General features: G+C 59.1%; 1 protein-coding gene across 1 annotated transcript; it reads right to left on the bottom strand.

Annotated features, from left to right (window-relative positions):
- Positions 1 to 2,829: 2,829 nt before the first annotated feature.
- LOC141060008 (alpha-1,6-mannosyl-glycoprotein 2-beta-N-acetylglucosaminyltransferase-like) lies at positions 2,830 to 5,751 on the bottom strand. Its single transcript, XM_073556253.1, has one exon. It carries the CDS (start codon positions 5,276 to 5,278, stop codon positions 4,010 to 4,012), a length of 1,269 nt encoding a protein of 422 aa, XP_073412354.1. The 5' UTR covers positions 5,279 to 5,751; the 3' UTR covers positions 2,830 to 4,009.
- Between the last annotated feature and the right edge of the window lie 4,976 nt (positions 5,752 to 10,727).

Genomic DNA, 10,727 nt, shown 5'->3' with positions numbered 1-10,727 from the left:
AAGTCTCACACATCAATACCCGGCACTGCTGCCGGCACTTGGACAGGAGCGTTCAGCTGCATAAAATACACGGAGCCGCACGCTCCGCTCCCGAGTGCCGGCGGCAGCGCCCGGTATTGACGTACAAGACTCGTCCGAGTTTCTCACAAGTCTGGCCCCAGCAAATCGCATATGTACGTGTGTGTGTGGTCGCCGAACTGAATTCTTGCCCCGGGTGCAGGAAAACCTTGATACTCCTCTGGACAACATTAACAGCTGAATTTTCAATCATTGCGTTGTCATAAGGAAATAATGGGAAACTGGTGGAGTGGAATGTAGTCCGTCAGCTCGACTGGTGGTCTCCTGCCTGCGGGAGCAAACGACTGCCCATTAACCCCCACAGCACAGACAGGGAGCCGCTCCACCGAAGGACGCCAGAGGACGGAGGTTTATTAGGCAGTGGCCTCCTCTCAGCATACGAGAGGATAAGAACATAAGTCTTCAGAATACGCTGCGGCTGGTGTGGAACTACATCTCCCAGCATACATAATCTGCGCGGCTTTGGGGACTCCAGCAGGATCGGGTTAGATTTTCCTTCAATCTCTCTATGGAGATCAGCGGCTCCTCCAGAGTGTGATGGCCACTTCTCTCCACTAGTGAAAGCCCAGGGCAACTCGTTTGCAAGATGCGCTATATGTACCAGCAGAGGCTCCGGCCCCATCCGCCATCATTCCTGAGTTTCAGCTTGGATTCTATTAGAGAAGACGACGGTAGTTTCCGGCACAGCCAACTTGATTTAATGAATTAGAATTTTTTACCAAGTCGGTTGTGCCGGAGAACATCATCTTCTCCATGACTGCTGCAGATACCAGCAGGTACGGCACCACTGGTCTGCGATCATTGCAGTGGCTTCATCCATCCTCCCTGCGTGATCAGCACCACCTCCCCTCATCATCAGTTACTTCTTGTTCCACCTCCCCTCCTACTCACGGCCACTCTTGCGCCACCTCCCCTCATACCCACTGCCACTCTTGCGCCACCTCCCCTCATACCCACTGCCACTCTTGCGCCACCTCCCCTCATACCCACTGCCACTCTTGCGCCACCTCCCCTCATACCCACTGCCACTCTTGCGCCACCTCCCCTCATACCCACTGCCACTCTTGAACCACCTCCCCTCATACCCACTGCCACTCTTGAACCACCTCCCCTCATACCCACTGCCACTTCCCCTCATACCCACTGCCACTCTTGCGCCACCTCCCATTGTAGTCACTGCCACTCTTGCGCCACCTCCCCTCATACCCACTGCCACTCTTGCGCCACCTCCCCTCATACCCACTGCCACTCTTGCGCCACCTCCCCTCATACCCACTGCCACTCTTGCGCCACCTCCCCTCATACTCACTGCCACTCTTGAACCACCTCCCCTCATACTCACTGCCACTCTTGAACCACCTCCCCTCATACCCACTGCCACTCTTGAACCACCTCCCCTCATACCCACTGCCACTCTTGCGCCACCTCCCTTCATACCCACTGCCACTCTTGCGCCACCTCCCCTCATACTCACTGCGACTCTTGCGCCACCTCCCCTCATACCCACTGCCACTTCCCCCACTCACTGCCATTCTTGCGCCACCTCCCTTCATACCCACTGCCACTCTTGCGCCACCTCCCCTCGTACCCACTGCCACTCTTGCGCCACCTCCCATTGTAGTCTTGTGCCACCTCCCCTCATACTCACTGCCACTCTTGCGCCACCTCCCCTCGTACCCACTGCCACTCTTGCGCCACCTCCCCTTATACTCACTGCCACTCTTGCGCCACCTCCCCGAGCGCATCAGTCATGTGAACGAGGAAGCGCTCCCCTCGTGTTAGAGGAATCAGCACATAAATACTTTGGTGCATTCTCTGCCCCCAGTTTTTGCAGTAGAATTGCACCACAATCCTCCCTCGGCTGCACCCCATATTATACAGATACTGCTGCTCTCTGCACATGCTATTCTTCTCCTTCATACATGCACTCAGACTGCAACCAATTTGTACAACCAGAGCTGCAGTGCAAAGTATGAGGGAAAATGAGGATCTTGAGGCCCTGAAGAGACGGGAGTGGGGGGGCTTTGATTTACGCAGAGTCCCACAGACACGGCAGCTGATGACCGAGCGTCACTGATCATAGAAAATAAAAAACGTGTAAGATAAGTAGCGGCTGGGGATCACTGGAGGGCGGAGACGTCTGGACTTTTGCATCACCGCTACTTCTGATAATAATTGCTTTCTTCCCCCAGGACAGGTCTGGTCAGATGTAAGCGCATTGCTGTGACTGACCACAGGGTGGCGGCAGCATTCCAGTTCACTTTGTGACAACTCAGCAGCCTAGGCCCATTCGCAGCCAATCAGCGCCATCTTGTGGTCACACACAGACCTGACCAAACACCTGACCTCTCCGCTAGGTTTATGGAAGCCGCGGCTCTTCCAAGAATTAATTTTGGCATTTATAAAATTTGGCACAAAATTATCACTGGGCCCCGACCGCACTGCTACAATGTAACCAATAAAATACCAAGTATCAAACAATTCTGAGAAATTCTATAGGAGGAGTGGACGGTTCTGTTGGACAGTGGCGGCAGCACATTGTGGGGTCCTCGTGTGCCCCCACATCTCATCCACTCCGGTCAGCCACGATCTATTTCACAACCTTGTATATGATAATCTCTGTGCAGTAAGAGGCCCCGCTGCCAACCAGGGCGAGCCCTGCACTTCTGGGGGCGACGCACCCTGAACCCCACGCCGTCCGTCCCAAGCGCTGAACGTGGAGAGGCCGAGCAAGACAGAAAACACAAGAGCAAAAGATTAAACTTTATGTTTCCTTCAATCAAGAAATTCATTATAAAATCATCTGTAATTCATTAAATACAAAAGCAGAAAAGACAGAGGCGCCGACGCCTCATAGAGCGTATACGGCACGTGGGTACAGCGAGGCACCAGACACCTCACAGAGTGTAAACTATAAGGCACGTGGGTACAGCGAGGCACCAGGTGATCAGTAACATCCCGCTTGGCAGCGTCACTGGTGCCAGCATCTCATATATGGCATTAGCGGAGCCTGTTGGATTGACTGAGGCTTACAATGCACCAGCCTCGCACCTCAATGATATCACCAGCACCTGGCACAACGGGCGGCACCTGGCACACAGCTTCAGTATAACCGTCGGCCACGTCTGACATGATGGCGGTGCGAGGCACCTGATGCCTCTGATGGAACACTCAGCATTTGGTACATACAGCTTCTATCCACCCTGATATTAGGTGCCACTGACAGGACAGAGGCGCGAGGCACCGCACCCTACACCCGTCTCATTCAGTAAACAGATTATATGTGCAGTTAATAAAGGGCCGGCGGATCTGACGGAGGCACGACAGTTAATATTTGGTATGTGCACACGGAGGCGCGAGGCACCGGAGAAACGTCAGCACTCGGTATGTGGCTTCAGGCAGGATTTTTTTGACACCAGCAGACAGGAGGGAATGCTGGGAAACTGGTGGAGCAGAATGTTGTGCAACCTGTGACGCTCCTGCCCCGAAACAGGACCGACCGGCTCCTCGTTAACCCCTGCAGTACAGGAACTGCGCACCTGAGACACCAGACAACAAAGGTACACGGGGCGATATGGTGACATAAGTCTGTGCCCCCTCCTCCTCCCAGCAAACAATAGGTTAAGTCATCAGTCAACACTGCTGTGGAACTACATCTCCCAGCATGTCCTGACCGCTGCAGCCCAGTGGTGTCGCACATAACTCTGCTGTCTCAGCGATCCCCCATCCTGCGGCGGTCGGGCGCCGCCTCCACGTAGGAAAAAGGAAAAAAGTCACAAGAAAATAATTTACGTTTAACAAATTTACTTCTTTTCCCAGAAGAACCAAGATGGCGGCTCCGGGCATCATATAACGAGCAGCGATGCCCCTGGTGTCCGTGACGGGTGCAGTAATCCCTGAGTATGGAGAGCTTTGGTCATGGTCAGGACATTCAGAGCCGGGCATAAGACTGGCACAGTCTGTGGTCCCGGATGTCCCCCCAGCCGCCGTTCTTCATGGCCGGGGGGTTGCGCACTTCTTGCTGCCGGGTGGCTACAGTCATTGTCTTTGGGAAGAGTTGGCCGCTCAGTTCCCGCACTTTTGCCCGCAGAGACTGGGAGGCGGCGTCAATATCGGAGCAGGGCCCGGAGCGCCCACACAAGCCGCCATCCTCCGTCTTGGCAGGCAGCGTCAGCACTCGCGGCAGGCGGGCAGACAGCACCTTGAGCGGGTGCGCCAGGCAGGCGGCAGAGACGTGCTGTAAGCTCCAGTCCCAGTTGTAGTCATCGTAGGTGCAGAACTCGGCCAGGCAGCCCATCAGCTGGTAGTACGTCTCTCGTGGCACGGTGATGGCAGCGCTGTGCCGAGAGGCCACAAAACTGCTCAGCTCCATCAGCTGCGGCTCCGGGGTGGGCTCCGGGACACTGATGCCCCCCAGGCTCAGCATGTGGCAGCCTTCCTCCCGGCATTGCTTCTGCATGAGCCGCAGGACGTGGAGCCAGTCCGGGAGCAGGTAGTTGCCCTCCTCTAGGAACAGGACGTGCTCACTGTGCCCGCTCAGCTCCCGCACCCGCTCCCAGGTGAAGTGCAGCTTCCACCACCAGTGGTGCTTGTCTTGGGTGAAGACGGCCTCCCGGTAGTGCCCGTGGCTGTCGGGGTACTCCGCGTTGGTGCAGCCCTTCAGCAGGGCAGACTCTTTGGGCATATCCCGCGGGCAGTCGGCTGGGTCGCTGCCAGGAAACTCATACGGGTAGAAGCTCAGACTGTACGGGAAGTAGACTGGCAGCACCCGGCAAAAGTCTATGGACCTCATGGCTTCGGTGACCTCTGGGCACGGCTGCTCCATGCTCAGCACCAGCAGGAGGCGGCCGGTGGCACCGGGCCCAGCGCTCTGCAGAGACTCGGCCAGTAACTGCAGCCTGGCCCCACTGCCTGGCCCCCCGCGGACCTGCACCACCACCACCAGCTCCGGACGACCGGGAAACAGTTCTGCGTTGAGGACCGGCTGGCGCAGGTTGTTACGGTACGCTGCCAGTCTCATCTGTAGCGGAGCGCCCTGCGGCGGCCGGAAACCAGACCGGTCTCTCTTCTCAGTGGACAGCGGCTCTGTGGGGAGCGGGTCGTCCAGGCGGGAGGACGAGAGCAGCAGCCAAGTGCCGAATGCCATCCCCAGGAGCAGCAGCAGGGCGGCGATCTTCTTCTTGTGCAGTGTCAGCCGCATGGTAAGAGATGGGCGCCGCGGGGCAGGGGACGGGACTGAGGGCTCAGCTGACAAGTGCGCCCCTGCCTCAGCCGAGCGACTGCACCGTGCCCGCAGCCCCCACTATACACCCACAGCCCCCACAGCCCCTACTATACACCCACGCTATATACCCGCAGCCCCCACTATACACCCACAGCCCCTACTATACACCCACGCTATATACCCGCAGCCCCCCACTATACACCCACAGCCCCTACTATACACCCACGCTATATACCCGCAGCCCCCACTATACACCCACAGCCCCTACTATACACCCACGCTATATACCCGCAGCCCCCACTATACACCCACAGCCCCTACTATACACCCACAGCCCCTACTATACACCCACGCTATATACCCGCAGCCCCCACTATACACCCACAGCCCCTACTATACACCCACGCTATATACCCACAGCCCCCACTATACACCCTGTCCCTGTATATACACCCCCGTGCCCGCAGCCCCCACTATACACCCCCTGTACCCCGCTATATACCCACAGCCCCCGCTATACACCCTGTCCCTGTATATACACCCCCTGTACCCCGCTATACACCCCCTGTACCCCGCTATACACCCCCTGTATACTACTCTGTACCAATGACCCCAATATAGACCCCTGCTCCCCCCCTATACTCTCCGCTCAGCCGCCCCTTCCTGCTGTCAGTTCCTGCCCCGGCTCCTCCCGGGCTCCGCTGCCCCTCAGTCTCCTCCGCCCGCGGCTCCTCCGTCCTCCAGGTACCGAACACCTGAACAACTGACTGTTCGGACTTTACCCGTCCACGGGCAGCGTGACGTCACGTCCTCACCACCAATCACATAGCACTGACGACGCACTGAGCGGCGGGACCGCCCACAGGGGAGTGTCCAGCACCAACTTTCCGCCAATAAGGAGCGAGGTGAATGCCGGGTCAGCCATGTTTACTAATGGCAGAGCTGCCAGCACGTCAGCCAGTTCCTTGTTAACCGTCAGCGCATGAGGCGATAATAGGGGGGGGTCCCGGCCATGGGGGGGGTCCCGGCCATGGGGGGGGAGCGGGGGTCCCGGCCATTTTGGGGTCCCGGCCATGGGGGCGAGCGGGGGTCCCGGCCATTTTGGGGTCCCGGCCATGGGGGCGAGCGGGGGTCCCGGCCATTTTGGGGTCCCGGCCATGGGGGCGAGCGGGGGGTCCCGGCCATATGGGGGGGGGGGAGCGGGGGTCCCGTCCATGTTGGGGAGCGGGGGTCCCGGCCATATAGGGGGGGGGGAGCGGGGGTCCCGACCATGGGGGGGAGCGGGGGTCCCGGCCATATGGGGGGGGGGAGCAGGGGGTCCCGGCCATGGGGGGGGGGGGGGCAGGGGGTCCCGGCCATGGGGGGGAGCGGGGGTCCCGGCCATGGGGGGGAGCGGGGGTCCCGGCCATATGGGGGGGGGGAGCAGGGGGTCCCGGCCATATGGGGGGGGGGAGCAGGGGGTCCCGGCCATGGGGGGGGGGGGGGGCAGGGGGTCCCGGCCATGGAGGGGGGGGAGCGGGGGTCCCGGCCATGGAGGGGGGGGAGCGGGGGTCCCGACCATGGGGGGGAGCGGGGGTCCCGGCCATATAGGGGGGGGGGGGAGCGGGGGTCCCGACCATGGGGTGGAGCGGGGGTCCCGGCCATATAGGGGGGGGGGAGCGGGGGTCCCGACGATTGGGGGGGAGCGGGGGTCCCGGCCATATGGGGGGGGGGGGAGCAGGGGGTCCCGGCCATGGGGGGGGGGGAGCGGGGGTCCCAGCCATATGGGGGGGGAGCGGGGGTCCCAGCCATATGGGGGGGGAGCGGGGGTCCCGGCCATATGGGGGGGGGAGCAGGGGGTCCCGGCCATGGGGGGGGGGGAGCGGGGGTCCCGGCCATGGGGGGGGGGGAGCGGGGGTCCCGGCCATGGAGGGGGGGAGCGGGGGTCCCGGCCATATGGGGGGGGGGGAGCGGGGGTCCCGGCCATATGGGGGGGGGGGAGCGGGGGTCCCGGCCATATGGGGGGGGGAGCGGGGGTCCCGGCCATATGGGGGGGGGAGCGGGGGTCCCGACCATGGGGGGGAGCGGGGGTCCCGGCCATATGGGGGGGGAGCAGGGGGTCCCGGCCATATGGGGGGGAGCGGGGGTCCCGTCCATGTTGGGGAGCGGGGGCCCCGGCCATATAGGGGGGGGGGAGCGGGGGGTCCCGACCATGGGGGGGAGCGGGGGTCCCGGCCATATGGGGGGGGGGGAGCAGGGGGTCCCGGCCATGGGGGGGGGGGCAGGGGGTCCCGGCCATGGGGGGGGGAGCGGGGGTCCCGGCCATGGAGGGGGGGGAGCGGGGGTCCCGGCCATATGGGGGGGGAGCGGGGGTCCCGACCATGGGGGGGAGCAGGGGGTCCCGGCCATATGGGGGGGGGGGGGCAGGGGGTCCCGGCCATGGAGGGGGGGGAGCGGGGGTCCCGGCCATATGGGGGGGGGGGAGCGGGGGTCCCGGCCATGGAGGGGGGGGGAGCGGGGGTCCCGGCCATATGGGGGGGGGGAGCGGGGGTCCCGGCCATATGGGGGGGGGGAGCGGGGGTCCCGGCCATATGGGGGGGGGAGCAGGGGGTCCCGGCCATGGGGGGGGGGAGCGGGGGTCCCGGCCATGGGGGGGGGGAGCGGGGGTCCCGGCCATGGAGGGGGGGAGCGGGGGTCCCGGCCATATGGGGGGGGGGAGCGGGGGTCCCGACCATGGGGGGGAGCGGGGGTCCCGGCCATATGGGGGGGGAGCAGGGGGTCCCGGCCATATGGGGGGGGGGAGCGGGGGTCCCGGCCATATGGGGGGGGGAGCGGGGGTCCCGGCCATATGGGGGGGGGGAGCGGGGGTCCCGGCCATATGGGGGGGGGGAGCGGGGGTCCCGGCCATATGGGGGGGGGAGCGGGGGTCCCGGCCATATGGGGGGGGGAGCGGGGGTCCCGGCCATATGGGGGGGGGAGCGGGGGTCCCGGCCATGGGGGGGGGGGGAGCGGGGGTCCCGGCCATATGGAGGGGGGGAGCGGGGGTCCCGGCCATATGGGGGGGGGGGAACGGGGGTCCCGGCCATGGGGGGGGGAGCGGGGGTCCCGGCCATGGGGGGGGAGCGGGGGGGTCTGACATTCAGGGCACCAGTACTAGACATTACCCAAGGATCAGGCCCCATGCACACGGTCAGTAGTTGTAGCTAGAGGGGTGATGAGTTTCTATGAGGGTATGTGCACATGTAGCGGATTCCAAGAATGGAGCAGGTGTAAAAACGCTGCGGAATCTTCACAAAGCATTGACATGCTGCCGAAAATAAACCACAGCAAATCTGCGCGGATTTTTCTGCAGCATGTGCACAGCGGTTTTGGTTTTCCATAGGTTACATGGTGCTGTACACCGCATAGAAAACGGCTACGGATCCGCAGGGCCAAGTCCGCACCGTGAGCACACACCCGGACACGTTCCCTCTGTTTCCCGTTTTGGCTATAAATACTGATGTAAATCCTGACCGTGGGAACGTGGCCCGAGGCGCCGGCCGCACAGACTTTGCGCAAAGAAAAAGTTTGCAGATTTTCTGCTTTTATTGTCACAGTAAAGTCACTTTATGTCTGAGATGGCGACGGCGCCGACAACTGATCTGCAGCTGTGCGGCCAAACGTGAGGTGAGCAGCCGGCGGGACACAGCAACGACTCAGACCCTGGGGCGACGAGTCTGGGACCTGCTGCCTCGCAGCTCCTCGGGCAGTAAAGGATGACGACTCGCAGCACAGTCACCGTTCAGTGTCTCTTACATTGAAGTCTACGGCAAACGAGTCGCCTGTGACCGGCGATAAAAGCCCAACACATCGGGACCGCGCGAGTCTGCGCTGCAGGAGGTCACAACGTCACCACAGGAAACCATCAGATGTGGCGTCACTGGCGAATCAGGGTCACCTGAAGTGCAGGGTAACAGGAGGATGACTGATAATGAGGAAAAAAAAAGGCCGGCGCACGCGTAACAGGAGGATGACCGATAACGAGGAAAAAAGGCCGGCGCCCGCGTAACAGGAGGATGACCGATGAGGAAAAAAGGCCGGCGCCCGTGTAACAGGAGGATGACCGCTAATGAGGAAATAAGGCTGGCGCCATAGTGCGCAAATCAAAAGGTGAGCCCCATGTAATACTCAATATAGAATTATGAGCCCCATATAATGCTCCATACAGTATAATGGCTCCATACAGTATAATGAGCCCCATATCTTTCTCCATACAGAATAATGAGCCATATATATTGCTCCATACAGTATAATGAGCCCCATATATTGCTCGATACAGAATAATGCGCCCCATATAATGCTTCATAGAGTATAATGTGCCTCATATAATGCTCCATACAGTATGAGCCCCATATATTGCTCCATACAGAATAATGAGCCCCATGTAATGCTCCATACAGAATAATGAGCCCCATATATTGCTCCATACAGAATAATGAGCCCAATTTAATACTCCATATAGAATAATGAGCCCCATATAATGCTCCATAGAGTATAATATGCCTCATATAATGCTCCATAGAGTATAATGAGCCCCATATATTGGTCCATACAGAATAATGAGCCCCATATATTGCTCCATACAGAATAATGTGCCTCATATAATGCTCCATACAGTGTAATGAGCCCCATGTAATACTCCATACAGTATAATGACCCCCATTCAATGCTCTATACAGTATAATGAGCCCCATGTAATACTCCATATAGTATAATGAGCCCCATATTTTGGTCCATACAGAATGAGCCCCATATATTGCTCCATACAGAATAATGAGCCCCATATATTGCTCCAGACAGAATAATGATCCGCATATATTGCTCCATACAGAATAATGAGCCCCATATATTGCTCCATACAGAATAATGAGCCCCATATAATGCTCCATACAGAATAATGAGCTCCATTTAATACTCCATATAGAATAATGAGCCCCATATAATGCTCCATAGAGTATAATATGCCTCATATAACGCTCCAGAGTATAATGAGCCCCATATATATTGCTCCATACAGAATAATGTGCCTCATATAATGCTCCATACAGAGTAATGAGCCCCATGTAATACTCCACACAGTATAATGAGCCCCATATATTGCTCCATAGAGTATAATGAGCCCCATATAATGCTCCATACAGTATGAGCCCCATGTAATACTCCATATAGTATAATGAGCCCCATATTTTGGTCCATACAGAATGAGCCCCATATATTGCTCCATACTGAATAATGAGCTTCATATAATGCCCCATACAATATCATGGGCACCACATAGTCCTACATACATTATTATGGGCCCCATATAATGCTCCATACAGTATAATGAGCCCCATAAATTGTTCCATACAGTATAATGAGCCCCAAATATATTGCTCCATACAGAATAATGAGGGCAATATAATGC

The sequence above is a fragment of the Dendrobates tinctorius genome, unplaced genomic scaffold (genome assembly GCF_039654945.1).
Source record: "Dendrobates tinctorius isolate UK_male_01 unplaced genomic scaffold, ASM3965494v1 ptg000232l, whole genome shotgun sequence".
Taxonomy (NCBI): Eukaryota; Metazoa; Chordata; class Amphibia; order Anura; family Dendrobatidae; genus Dendrobates; species Dendrobates tinctorius.
The sequence above is the reverse complement of the archived record's forward strand: the minus strand, read 5'-3'. Positions and strand labels throughout refer to the sequence as shown.